At 36.9% G+C, this 15725-nt stretch overlaps 1 protein-coding gene across 1 annotated transcript; it reads left to right on the forward strand.

Moving 5' to 3' along the window:
- The first annotated feature begins 1608 nt into the window (after positions 1-1608).
- Positions 1609-15426, forward strand: LOC106882095 (uncharacterized). The gene is made up of 6 exons (XM_089343572.1): positions 1609-4679; positions 7067-7355; positions 10137-10694; positions 11921-12045; positions 12371-12605; positions 14343-15426. Exons 1-6 carry the CDS (start codon positions 4452-4454, stop codon positions 14855-14857), a joined length of 1950 nt encoding a protein of 649 aa, XP_089199698.1. The 5' UTR covers positions 1609-4451; the 3' UTR covers positions 14858-15426.
- The last annotated feature ends 299 nt before the right edge of the window (positions 15427-15725 follow it).

Here is a 15725-nt window from a genome sequence, read left to right on the forward strand (position 1 = left end):
ACAAATACGAAGAAGAAGAAGAAGAAGAAGAAGAAGAAGAAGAAGAAGAAGAAGAAGAAGAAGAAGAAGAAGAAGAAGAAGAAGAAGAAGAAGAAGAAGAAGAAGAAGAAGAAGAAGAAGAAGAAGAAGAAGAAGAAGAAGAAGAAGAAGAAGAAGAGGAAACAACAAAAGCTATAAAACAAATGAAATCCAAACTAAAACTAGAACAGCAACGGACCATGATAAAACGATGGCAAGAAAAGCCCCTACATGGTAAATACTGGGCTAAACTAAATGCGAAAGAAATAGACAGAGAAAAATCCCAGCAATGGCTGAGAAGCTCAGGACTCAAAGCAGAGACTGAAGGATTTTTAATTGCTGCACAAGACCAGAGCCTCCCCACCAGAAATGACCAAAGACACATAATGAAAAGAAATATAACAAGTAACTGTAGAATATGTGGAGATCGACAAGAAACAATAAATCATATTATCTCTGGCTGCCCAGTCCTGGCTAAGAAGGAATATATTCACAGACACGACAGAGCTGGGACCTATATACACTGGAAGCTATGCCAACACTATGGAATAACAACAGAAAAAAGATGGTATAAACACACGCCAGAAAAGGTCACAGAAAACGAGAAAGCAACCATACTCTGGGATATGCCAATACACACAGATAGAGAAATTAAGGCAAATAGACCAGATATAGTTGTCAAAGATCATGAAGAAAAAAATGCTTTCTAATTGATGTATCAATACCAGCAGATGACAACGTTTCTCTAAAAGAAATGGAAAAACTTTCAAAATACAAAGACCTGGAAATAGAGATAACTCGAATGTGGAATCTAAAAACAGAAACAATTCCTATCATAGTAGGTGCCTTAGGTATAATAAAAAATATTCAGACAAATACATAACAAAAACACCAGGACTTACAAACATATATAACATATAGAAAATTGCACTACTAGGTACTGCACACATTCTACGCAAAACACTTTCAATACAGTAAACATAAGAGCACCACAGCAAACCACAGCACATACCCAAGGCGCACAGAGCTGCGTTCGGTAGTGAAGTGAAAGCACGTTATAAAAATAAAACTACTGAACAATAATAATAATAATCCTTTCTGCTGGAAGTACAAGACCTCAAATTTGGGATAAGGGATTAAATCGATTGCATCGACCTCAATGCGTAAATGGTACTTAATTTATTGACCCCCGAAGGGATGAAAGGCAAAGTCGACTTCGGCGGAATTGGAACTCAGAACGCAGCGACAGACGAAATGCTGCTAAACATTTCGTCCGGCGTGCTAGCGATCTGCCAGCCTGAATGATGATGATGGTGATAGTCGCAGAGACAACAGCTGCCACAGAGGACTCAATACTAATAATTTTAATGTAGCACAACTATATCTTAAAAAACAAAAAAGGAAAACTACAACAGCACACCAAATCCCTTGTCCTATGATTAATCTAGAAGCGTGTCTCCCAGGACAGAACCAGCCCGGAGTCGAAATGTCATCCACTGGCACAAATTCTTCTCTGAATACGAACCTCGATGGTCACTTGAACGGGAACTGCCCCAACTCGAGCTCTCAAATTCTCCACCATACCCACCCTACAAAGAAAAGTATAAGAAGATCAAATGGACCCGAGAAGAGTATACAGAAGTAATATACTTCTATTATTATGCATTAGGTAGGCCATCTGAATAGAAACACACCGCACACTCTTATCAAATATGGAGAACTCGAAATCAAGACAGCAGACTATATTTGAACGAAAACAAGTTAACAAATGTTCGGAGGGATATCTTCAGAATTAAAAGGCTTATTTCACATTGTGAAATAACTGCGATTAAGCACGCAGCGAAAAATGACCTAAATATAAGACAGAAAGGAAATTAAGAACCAGACGAAGACAGCAGCTCCCAATGAGTCTCAGTTGAAAGACTGCCATCTGACCAGAACGCACAAACATCTGGAGAAATAAATTGTAATGGACCAGATAAAGATGGCGAGGAAAGTGGCAAAGAAATAATATTTGAAGACTATATATTTACTGAAAAACATAGAAAATCTATGATAGAAATGAAGCAGGGAATCCTGAATAAGCTTGAAGTTGTAAGACACGCCAATATCTATGGTAGAGAAACACTTCATAAACTCTCAAATGCAATCCAAAATAGAAAGCAAATCAAAATTGGGAACTCTGTAACAAATGAAATAATACAAGAACTAAAACAGATCTCATCGAGTTAAACGAAATTATTTAGGCAGCTTCTAAGGCAATTGAAACTGGTTGCATGCTTCAGAAGAAACCAAAAAAAATAATGCAAACCCGAGAAGAATTCGAAACTGGAAAAGTAAAATTCAAAAAGAAAATTGAAATAATGAGAGGTGAAATATCAATATTGAATGAAATAATCTGGGGAAACGATGTAAAATCCAGAAAAGGATGAAAGATGAAGAGAATACGTAGATTCTCACCAAGTGAAGAACTGCTTCCAACAAAAAGTGCAAGCAAAAGCTCAAAGGATACGAAGATTTGAGAAGAGAAACAAGTTTTACAAGCAAAATAAGGTGTTCACAGCCAAGGTAGAAACATTCTACAAAGAAATAGGGAAGGGGGAAATAATGGTTGAAGGCCCCACTCGCATGCAAGAAATTGAATGCCTTTAAGAAAATATCTGGAATGATGAAAAGATATTCAATGAAAAGGCAGACTTGAATAGACGCACAGAAAGATGCTACCAAAATATATCAGAACAAGCATGGAAAGACATCACAATAACAGACCTAAGGATGACACTCAAGACACCTTGTAAGTAGAAATCCCCTGTTAATGATAGGGTGCCAAGTTTCTGTTTCGCATCGTTCCCGTGCGCACACGAAAAGTTAGTTTAATTATTCAATGAAATAATGAGAGATGCTACGAAAACAATTGATTAACTACTCCCGAAGAATAATGAAACCAAATTTCCCCCAAAACTATCAGTCGATACCATACCTATCCACCACGTATAAAATTTTAACATCCATCGTCCTGGAGAAAACATACAAATTCATGGAACAGAATATTTTCTCCACTGAACAAAAATGGTGCAGACGACGCTTATATGGATGCCATGACCAACTCTAAATCGCATGATCCTCGAGAACTGTCATAACAAATGCAGAAATCTCAGTTCCACGTGAATAGATTGTAAAAAGGCCTTTGGCAGCATGCTGCATTCATGGGTCTTGAAATCACTGGATATCTTCAATGAGAACCCAGGTTCGAAATTTCCCCAAGACACCTGATAAAAGCTGGAGGGTATATCAGCCGAAACGTTGTGTTCACAACAAGCAAGATGAGGATAAATATCCGTCAGTGCTCAACTGTGACTCGTTTGAACGACCCCGAAAGGATGAAAGGCAAAATCGACCTCAGCAAAATTTGAACCCAGAACATAAAGCTGTAATAACATTACTAAGCATTTTGTCCGGCCTGCTGACGATTCTGCCACCTTTCAACCTTTCTAATAATTATAATAATATTTTCTGCTGTAAGCATAAAGCTGTATTAATTCTAATAGTGATGACAATGATGACGCTTTCCTTGTTAATCGCCAAGGCTTGATGTAAACAATTTAGGTGCTACAGGACGACAAGAAGCGAGTGTTTGGCACCAGGTAAGTGGGAGCCAAAAACAAGGGAACGAAAAAGCAAGGGGTCTACCCTGGTGGTCGGATGCCTATCCTTCAGGAAAGTCATTACAAATTGCATCTGTAATGAGCAATGCTTCAATCGAACATTGTAAATATAATCCAATTTTTATTGTGTATTTAAAATTGTAAATATTTAATCGATACAGCTTCTTCACCCCTTTTATGTTTGTCTGTCCTTGTTCGTCCCCTCTTTGTAATGCCTTTATGGCAAATATTTATGAAATAAAGAAGCAAGATTCCATAAATCAAATTAAAATTGAAAACTTTGGTAGAACCTCACACCCCCAGAAAAACGTAGTAATGATACAAATATAAGAGTAAAATGTAAGAAGGAAAAGGAAAAGAGACGTAGGGCGGCTTTAAGGATGAGAAAAAGAGACGGAAATCTGATGTGACGCCTTTTATTATTTAAAGAATAAACTTCTGAAATTCGTTTTTTCTTTTCAATTAAACAATCTGTGTTATACAATAGATAACGTAATTTGTTTCATCAACCAATCAGATTTCGATATATTCTTGACCTCGATTACTCATCATCATTATCATCATTCTCATATGAATGCGACAATACAGTTTGCTTGCTGTGGCTCTTTGTTATCTCAGGAGACCATATCCTGTTACTTGGTGTTTCTCGGAAAAGTCTTCTTTATATAAAGGTGTGAGACTCGGGGAAGGTTGTCAAACGATTAACTTTTGATCGCGAGCTGCAGTTTGAATTTTATCGTTTGAGAAGAAACAAAAATCTTTCCAACAATGTCCATCAGATATCTTCTCTTTGTGGGCATTTGTCTTGGCATTGCCAGACACGTCTATGCCGTAGATTTGACCCTGAAACCTGGTGAGACCAGCGATGCTGTAATCGATGCAACCATAAGAAAAATCCGAACGAAATGTATTCTGGCACAAGACTATTATTTCTTGAGAAGGTTAGCAGTGGCCCAGATGAAGTCTATCGCATCACCAACCGGTGGAATATGGAGGGTAAGTCCAGGATCTTCACAAATTCACAAGTGTACGCAAATGCACACAATCAAACGTATGCACACACGCATGTTTCTATGCACGCATACGCAAAAAGACACATGTGCATCTATGGGCATACCTTAGCTGTGTAAGTGTGAATTTAATTCTTTTTATGAATTTACATGATATTTAGCAAGAAAGAGCAAATATATATATGTATATATATATATATATATATATATATATATATATATATATATACAAAGAATATGTATGCATGTATACCCACATATATGTACATACTTACATCTACATGTGTATACAGATGCATATCAGGGTACAGGACGTTAGAAAAATGAATTACAGACAACGGAACGAACACATAGGAAAACAGATAGCCACTTGGAATTAATCCTTCGTCAGCTGTCTCTATTCTAACTAGACGTTTCGGAGATAGGCTGTGTGGTAAGTAGCTTGCTTACCAGCCATATGGTTTCGGGTTCAGTCCCACGGCGTAGCACCATGGGCACGTGTCTTCTACTATAGCCTCGAGCCGACCAAAGCCTTGTGAGTGGATTTGGTAGACGGAAACTGAAAGAAGCCTGTCGTATATATCTAGGTATATGTTTGTGTGCTACGTATATATCTATGTATATAACTGGTGCTACGGAATTTGCAGATGTAGAAGAGGTGAGGAAAAAGCGACGGAGGCGTTAAATGGAATCCCGATTTAAGGACTGTGTCAAGTCTTCATTAAAGGCCTGTGATATGCAGGACACTGACTGGGAGAACAATGCCTGTCATCGCCACGGATGGTGGAAGCAGGTTAATGAGGGGATCGACACTTTTGAGAGAGCACGTATCCAGCATGAAGAACTTAAGCGAGCTGCGCGAAAGCGCACGGCTCGTATAGTGAATGGGGAAAGCTTGGTCTGCAATGTTTGCAGTCGTGTATGCTTGTCAAGAGCAGGGCTCATTAGCCACCAATGGAGCCACAAATGCAAAATATAAATTAGTCCTAGAGCGCACAATGTTCCTGAAGGTCGGCAATGGTCTTCCTCGGTCACGAGTGGACGGCCATCATCATCATCAAATACATATATATATATATATATATATATATATATACACTTACTGGACAGGGTTATTTAATCGATCTGAGATTATATAGTGGAAGATCTTACTCAGAGTTCTCGCACGGTGTGATCGAATCCAGAAGTACCTGGTTGCAAACAGAAATCCTTGTATAAACAATAATAATAATAATAATAATAATAATAATAATAATAATAATAATAATAATAATAATAATAATAATAATAATAAATGCCCGGATGCAGTACCAGGCAGTGGCTCTCATGGTTTCTGATCTTAATTGATTGGAAGTGTTATCATGTACACTTGGTATAAAAGATGGCCTACAGCAAATATTCTGCTCAATACCACAGATTTGCTTGTCAGTTGTTTGACCTTAACCAGTTGATCATGAGCAGAAATAGTGGGGGAGCATCATAGCCATGTGTTGAGAGGAATTCTTTGGGGTTTGAATAATTCACCTATGGAAACATGGGTGTTTTACTCAACATCCTTAAACAAACCTTATTCAGAGACCTTTTGAGCAGGATGGGCTACTCGACCTGAAGAAAATTCTAACTGGGCCCCACCTGCGAGGTCATGTGCTGTTTACCTTGATATGAGATCACCATGTCGCGCACACATGGTTGTGATGCATGTGCCTGGTGTACCCTTATCAGACGGGTAGTCATGATGGGTATACTGGGCTTCGTATATTTTACCCCAGTGTCACTTTGATGGCATGCACTGCTCTCTCACTCAATAATAATAATAATAATAATAAATAATAAATAATAATAATAATAATTATTATTATTATTATTATTATTATTATTATTATTATTATTATTTCAAATTTTTGCCATAAGGGCTGCTTGTGTGGGTGAGGATGAGTCGATTATATCGACCTCAGTGTTCGACTGTTACTTAATTTGTCGATCCCGAAAGGATGAAAGGCAAAGTCGACCACGGCGAAATTTTAACTCTAATAATAATAATAATAATAATAATAATAATAATAATAATAATAATAATACTTCGACCCTACGTGGCATGGTACAAATGGTACAATACAGTCTTTTGTCGGTGTTGTTATTGTTGCTGTTGTTATTGTTGCTGTAACTGTTGTTGTTGTTTTTGTTGTCTAATGCCAAGTTAACCTTGATAGACCAGATTTTACATCCACGACCATCACGTCTTAAATTTTTTCTCCAAGTATAATTTATGGAGGGTTTCAATGACAAACACGTCTTTCTAAGATGACTTATTTAATGACGCCCGAAGGACTTCTCTCTCTGACACAAAAATGTCTTCGTCTTTTATTTTTGTAGGTAACCAATGCCCAATTGAAAACCGTCCAAAATGCTTGCACTGGTAGACTGATGGCAACTTGTCGTAAAGTTCAAACTAAGTTCATTATTGATGTATCGACCGTAACAATGTCCGACCTACAAAAACCCCTACACTCTGGACTGATAATGAGCTTGTTTATCTCAAGCTCTGTACCGCCGGTTCCGCTTCAAAAAGGACAGCAAGCACTTTCGTGGAAACATTATATTAATTCGAACGGCAACGTCAGTCAATTTTCGATCTGGTCAAATGAATTAGAAAAGTTAAGCGGTGAGTAAAATTATTATTTGTGCTCTTTTGTCGTATACTCTCGTATATGTATGTATGTATGTATGTATGTATGTATGTATGTATGTATGTATGTATGCGTGTTTGCGTGCATGCATGCGTGTGTACATGTATGTATGTATGTATGTATGTATGTATGTATGTATGTATGTGAAGAAGAGGAACTGTTGCACAAAGAACTGCACCGGAACTTTTTAATAATTGACGCGCTTATACTTTTCGCACTAAGTACATTACTGTTTCTTGTTTGGAGAATCTATTCTCCAGTCAGTTGAATGCCTCGCTAGTCACATTAATAGCTAGGCCAACTAACCAGACTGCTTGAGATATAACAAGGTTTAGATAATACTGGACCAAATATCTGGCAAACATGGGACCCGAAATAGCCTGGATGTCTGGAGACAATGTAAATTTTTACTTAATATTTAAAATAAACTATAAAAAGTAAAGAACTAAATTGTAATTAACAGATTCAAATTAATACATTTCTAAAGCAGAGTCTGTTTAACACTTTAGCATTCAGATTACTCTATCAAATGTAATGCTTATTTATTCACATTGTTTTGAATTAATCATACTTTATCTCTTAGCTTTGAGATTTCGATGATGCGTTCAGATATTTTTAGGCTAAGTGTGAGAGGCCAGATCTGGCTAGTTTAAATAAAAAATGGATAGAATATTTGGGCTACATATGGCCAGATTAAATGCTAAATGGTTAATCTTTATTAATCCACATAAAAATATTAAAGAACAAAACTGTTTTAACACATCGGATGCCTATCAACGAACTTTGAAACGAGGTCTGTTTACTCAATAAGGGATAAAGTTTATTGCACGGTATTTGCAAAGTTCTGGAAGCTGGGTAAAAGGGTCCTTTGTTATATACGAATGAAAAGAAGACGGATAAATTTGTGTTAGACTTAATGATACTATCGAAATAATAATAATAATAATAATAATAATAATAATAATAATAATAATAATAATAATAATAATAATAATAATAATAATAATAATAGTCAAGACGAAGAGCGCGATTCGATTGTATAAATGTTTTATTCGTTGAACAATATTTCGACAGTACGTCTGTCTTTCTCAAGTTCAAAGCAAAAGGTGATTAAAAATTCAGACACATAAACGTAAACTATGAACGAGAGTAATCGAAATATTGTTCAACGAATAAAACATTTATACAATCGAATCGCGCTCTTCGTTTTGACTATTTACCTTCGCGAAGAGTTACGTCAATCCTTTTTAAAATATAATAATAATAATAATAATAATAATAATAATAATAATAATAATAATAATAATAATAATAATAATACTAGGAAACCCCAAAATGGCTGAAGTTCAAAAGATAGTGCTCATGGGAACTGCCCATATCCTACATAAAATACTGTCTATGTGATCTCAAATTTTAAAACATTATCTAGAACAACACTGTACAAATTCAAATATATAGCACCCTAGGCATTACACCTACTTGAACTTCTAACTTGTTGTCTCTTGAGGTCTCTGGGTGAGACTTGGATCCAACTTGTACAAATGCAAAGCTAAAGTCAAACATAAAATTAAAATAATAATAATAATAATAATAATAATAATAATAATAATAATAATAATAATAATAATAATAATAATAATAATAATAATAATATGCGCTATTTATCTTGATACAAGATCACCATGTCGCGCACATATGGTTGTGATGCATGTGCCTGGTGTACCCTTGTCAGACAGGTAGTCATGATGGGTATAATGGGCTTCGTATATTTTACCCCAGTGTCACTTTGATGGCATGCACTGCTCTCTCACTCAATAATAATAATAATAATAATAAGCCCGGTTATTGGAAATGAAGAAGGTTAAGATAGTTCCAATTATTGTTGGGTCCTTGGAAACAGTATCAGAAGGCTTCAAGGGGAATATAAAGGGAACTGGAATAGAGTGCCCAGTAGAACTGTTACAAAAGGCTTACCTCCTTGGCACGGCCAATCATGACAGTATTAGAAGACTCCAGAAGCTCCAACAAAACCTGTGATAAAGAGAAAATAATAATGATAATAATAATAATAATAATAATAATAATAATAATAATAATAATAATAATAATAATAATAATAATAATAATAATAATAGAAATATGTGCCTATAATAGAAAGGATTATTATCATAATTGTTCAGTAGTTTTGTTTTTATAACGTGCTTTCACTTCACTACCGAGCGCAGCTCTGTGCGCCTTGGGTATGTGCTGTGGTTTGCTGTGGTGCTCTTATGGTTACTGTATTGAAAGTGTTTTGCGTAGGATGTGTGCAGTGCCCAGTAGTGCAATTTTCTGTATGTTATATATATTTGTAAGTCCTGGTGTTTTTGTTATTTATTTGTCTGAATATTTTTTTTTATTATACCTAAGGCACCTACTATGATAGGAATTGTTTCTGTTTTTAGATTCCACATTCGGGTTACCTCTATTTCCAGGTCTTTGTATTTTGAAAGTTTTTTCCATTTCTTTTAGGGAAACGTTGTCATCTGCTGGTATTGATACATCAATTAGAAAGCATTTTTTTTCTTCATGATCTTTGACAACTATATCTGGTCTATTTGCCTTTATTATAATTATTATTATTATCATTATTATTATTATTATTATTATTATTATTATTATTATTATTATTATTATTATTATTATTATTTACAAATAAACTTTCGCATGTGGGTTTTAGATGTAACAATTGGTTTTGATTCTAAATATCTTTTCAGATTGCACCGGTGCCCAGATGGACTTAGTTTTTCTTATTGACTCGTCCGGAAGCGTTGGAACAACCAACTTTGCGAAGACAAAAACATTTTTGAAGAATATTGTGAATAATCTAGACATTAGCCCATCGGAAACACGTGTAGCAGTGGTTAGATTTTCAAGCAGTCCTCTCGTAATATTTGGCTTAGGAACTCACAATACGAAAGTTGCAGTAACAAATGCTATTAACGCTACAGCTTACAATGGTGGTGGTACTGCTACGGACACTGCTCTTGACAAAGTGCGTACCAGTGTCTTTACAGATACAAGAAAACCTGCTGCTGCAAAAGTTTTAGTTTTGGTGACAGATGGAAAGTCAAAGAGTGAAACGAGAACAGTAGCGGCAGCTCAAAAACTGAAAGATGATGGCGTCACTATATTTACAATTGGAGTTGTCAATCTAAGAGTGTCTGAGTTAACTGCGGCAGCAAGTGAACCCAGTTGTACACATTTCATCAACTTGAAAGATTATAATGAGACTGATTTTATTGTGAGGGAAATTCGATCTGGATCCTGTGATGGTAAGTCTGGCATCAACTAACTGTCGTCATTGATTGGCTTTTGTTGTTGTTGTTGTCCTCATCGTCGTTGTTTTTGCAAAGCTCTAAGCGACCTGATTGATCAGCCCTTTGGTCAAATATCCTCTAAATGTGATGGCAAAATCCCGTCTCTTTTTCGCAAACATGGCATATCTGGGATTACATTATGCAATGTGTTGTTTTCGTAAAAATAAGATTTAGCTCTATTTCAACAAATTTAAGCTCTGACTTTGGCGTGCCATTATTATTATTATTATTATTGATTATTTGTTGGCACTCCGTCGCTTACGACGACAAGGGTTCCAGTTGATCCGATCAACGGAACAGCCTGCTCGTGAAATTAACGTGCAAGTGGCTGAGCACCCCACAGACACGTGTACCCTTAACGTAGTTCTCGGGGATATTCAGCGTGACACAATGTGTGACAAGGCTGACCCTTTGAATTACAGCACAACAGAACCAGGAAGTAAGAGTGAGAGAAAGTTGAGGTGAAAGAGTACAGCAGGGTTCGCCACCATCCCCTGCCGGAGCCTCGTGGAGCTTTAGGTGTGTTTGCTCACTAAACACTCACAACGCCAGGTCTGGGATTCAAAACCGCGATCCTATGACCGCGAGTCCGCTGCCCTAACTACTGGGCCATTGCGCCTCCACATTATTGATTGTATCAAAGTTGTAATTAATGTTGTGAGTAGTTTTAAATAATAAAGAACAGTAGAATAGAGTTGTGTGCTCTTGTGTAGTGCAGAATGATTTGGTGTTGTGTGCTGTAAAATGATTAAACTGGACAAATAATCAAACACCCCTGTCACTGTTCTATAAAACTCATATCTTATAGAAGTTAGAATAATGTCTAACCTTTACACTTCCAACAATATTTTCGATAGTGAGGCCATTTAATACAATATACTTCAAGAAAATGGCAGCTTCAGAGAGAAAAATTCATACACTAAGCACATCTCACAATCCGAATCCACGAAGAGATCCAAAAACATCAAGTGGTTTTGTTCCTTTTCCTTTCATGTTATGAGTAATATAGAAAAGGGTTTGCCTACCGCTGGATAAGCATTTTCTAAAGACTCATAGACACAAGAAACCTGCTACGGTTGTCTCAACAGAAAACTGCTCATCTCATATAATTCTGTTTATGTGAGTGTGTGTTTGTATGTCAAGTAATTGTGCATGATTCTCTTTCCATAATCTCTTTTCAGGATCCATGCGCGTTAAAAACACTACAAATCTAACAAATAACAGTTTTCATAACAGTACCGGAACAAAACAACAATTTCTGAACGTCACCACCGTTATCTTGACCAACTCGTTTACAATAATCACGGTAAGCCGAATATTCCAGAACATCATGAACTGGACTGCTTTTTTGTTGTTGTTGTTGTTGTTTTGGGTCGGTTAATGTTTGGGCTTGGTAGTTAGTGCAGGAAAAGTGCGGTTTAGACATAGAATGTGTGACAGGGAAGGTAACGGGAGGTGCTTTCGTGCGGTTGGTATGCAAATCGCTACTTTCGAGAGCATGGTGTTGTGGCAGCAGCAGAAGACGCAATAGGAGGAGATTTATGGGACCAAGTTTGGACTCCTTTTCTAAACCAATCAGTCGAATGAACCTAACGATACCCTGTATGTTAAACCATTTTTGTTCTTTCCAGGTGACTGTCCAGTGTGGTGAGGTCACTATGTATGGTGCATATAATAACAGTCACCCAAGTCCGGCCAGCTACCACTACATGACCAATGCCACTGACATGAAACCGGGTAAAATATTGGTAGGTCAACCAACATCACTGTCTACGTTCTTCCTGGCGATAAATTCCAAGAAACGCTTTGATCTCAACTTCACACTTTGTAAGGCTGCTCACTATAACATCAGTATCAACACAATAGGTAAGTAGACTGAATTTGTTTCTTTATTATCAAAAATTATTCTGTATTTTTTCTATATCCTAACCAGGTGAGGAGAATGGTTGTAGTAGAATGGATGAAAGAGTAAATGTCACCAGCTATTTATAACTGGGGATTTAGAATTGTAGGCGACTCACAAAGAAAAATGGGAAATAACTTGAGAAAATTAAGAATTTAGAAAAAATTAAATTACTAAGGAGAAATATTATATTTGTTATTAGGTAAGTAGACAATTAAAGACATGTTTCGTAATTTAATGGATTTCGTCAGCGAACTATTGTCAAATTCAGACCTATTTTGTTCATCCGAATTTTGCGACTGCAATAATTTGCTTAATTAAAATTAAATATGATGATCTAAAGGAAATAACTCAATTTGACCAATAGCATGATTTCGGATAAATTATTTAATGGATGCTGTACCTAGTCACTGATGCAAACAGACAAGAAAGATATTCAGTTCAATAAATTGAAATTGTCCTCTTATTCTTTTATTCTTTTGTGCGTTTGAGCCCAAAGACTGTGGCCATGTTAGAGCACCACCAGTGTTATCACCTTTTCAATGACCATTCATAATAACTGGCTTCTGATGAAGGTGGGTGTTCGTCATTGCTGTCCCCTTTTGACTTTCTTGCTGTGATGTGGGTTCATCTGGAACCTTAGACATTAGGAGCTCAAGTCGTCTCTGGGTTGGCTGCCGAAGAAGCTTTGGAAGAGGATCTGTAGAGGTTCTGTTAGAGTCCTTTCGCATTTCTTTGGGAGGATTGCTGGGAATCCATCAAAGCCTATGGCTGAGTGTAAACTCATTTCATCAATGGATGACATTACATCAGTTTCCTCCATTTCGACGTTTTTGACAATTGCCATCTCTTTGTGTAGAGTTGTTGTACCAAAGAATTCATTATGCATAGCTATTTATAAGCATCGCAACAGAGTTGTAGAAACACTTTTGTATTTCTCCTCTGGGGATCTGCAATTTGTGAGTCATTTTCTTCCTAACTTGTCCCGTAGTGAAGCAAATTCTTTTTCAAAACTATAGGCTTTAGAATCTGTATTTATATTTTCTACAGCACTGGTTTCTTTCGCTACCCTCTTTTCCTCTCTTCCACATGCCCGACAGACATGATTAGTATGGTGTATAGCATCATCACCAGCGGCCTGGTAGTCAATCATCGGTCTTGCTTTATGACTACGAAGATAACTCATGAGTCCAGCTTTACTGAACTTTACATACATACATACATGTTGTTGGCACTCCGTCGCTTACGACGTCGAGGGTTCCAGTTGATCCGATCAACGGAACAGCCTGCTCGTGAAATTAACGTGCAAGTGGCTGAGCACTCCACAGACACGTGTACCCTTTACGTAGTTCTCGGGGATATTCAGCGTGACACAGAGTGTGACAAGGCTGACCCTTTGAATTACAGGCACAACAGAAACAGGAAGTAAGAGTGAGAGAAAGTTGTGGTGGAAGAGTACAGCAGGGTTCGCCACCATCCCCTGTCGGAGCCTCGTGGAGCTTTAGGTGTTTTCGCTCAATAAACACTCACAACGCCCGGTCTGGGAATCGAAACCGCGAGTCCACTGCCCTAACCAATGGGCCATTGCGCCTCCACACACACACACATACATACATACATACATACATACATACATACATACATACATACATACATACATATTGATCTTACCATTAAACACTGTCGTTATTTTCTTTCAGGTATAAATGATCTGTGCACAGCTCAAGCTCGTCAAATGGGACAAAATGTTTTACCCTACCCCAATCAAACTGGAAAGTACATTCACTATGACTGGACAGGGAAGGTGTCTGTCGTCTGCTGTCCTACAAATCATATTTTTGATGCAACACTGAAGACGTGTAAACCGAGTGTGCCAACCCTACAAGGCATCGCTTTGTCGCTTAAACCTTGCGTCCCTAACCCACCACAATATTATTATCCTCATCCAACAAGCCTTTCAAAATTCATACAATGTAGTCAATGGGGTAACAGTTATGAAATGTCTTGTGCAGCAACAGTATACTGGCATCCAAAAATTATGACATGCGATCGTATGCCAGGCGGTAATGTGTGTGGTGTTAACACTAATGGCATGCTTCAACCTCACCCATTCAGTGATTCCTATTTTATAGCGTGTGGCGCAGGCACAGATTATCAAATAAGGAAATGTGAAAACAACAAAAAATGGAAGCAAAACCTGAGCAAATGTGTTTAAACTTCACCGTATTGAATGAAAAATGGAATGTCTCAAATCACTTCTGATGGATTTTTTTAATGAATTTTAATGAATAAACGATTTGCTACACTTACTTCTCGTCTTCGAACTGCCATATAAAAAATAAGTTGTGTATTTAGAGGATTGAACTACCCCCAATACACTCATTTACATATACAAGCATACAAATGCACACACACACACACACACACACACACACACACACACATACACACATGTATGTACACACAAACACATGACACATACATATAGATACACACAGACACATACATATACATACACAGACATATATGCGTACATAAACACGTATGCACATATCTACATACACACATATCTACATACACATCAGAAGTAAGGCGATTGCTGTTTATTTCCTTTTCTCTCTCTCTCTCTCTCTCTCTCTCTCTCTCTTACAATGCAACAGAAATCCCTCTAATTAATTAATTAATTAAAGAAAAATTTCATCGAATATTGTCAATCCCCCTTGAATAATATTATGTAAGTTAAACGAATTTTTGATGCAATAAAATATAAAATTAAATCTGTTATTATTACGTTTATGAATTCGTTTTGATAGGTTCCTGATGTGAAATCATGTGTTGAAACAGATGTTGTTATATTTTGAGAAGGCCATTTTATTATTTTGGTCTTTCACAACAATATCTGGTTTATTGGCTTTGATGGTCCGGCATGTACATACTGGAAAGTCCCAAAGAATCGTTATATTTTCTCCGTCAGTCACAACCTAAGGATGATGCTTGTACCATTTGTCAGCAGTTTTGATTTTATAATGCCGACATATTATCCAGTGTAGACATTGGCCAACTCTGTCATGTCTTGATTTATA

The sequence above is a fragment of the Octopus bimaculoides genome, chromosome 27 (assembly GCF_046866305.1).
Source record: "Octopus bimaculoides isolate indiv1 chromosome 27, ASM4686630v1, whole genome shotgun sequence".
NCBI lineage: Eukaryota > Metazoa > Mollusca > Cephalopoda > Octopoda > Octopodidae > Octopus > Octopus bimaculoides.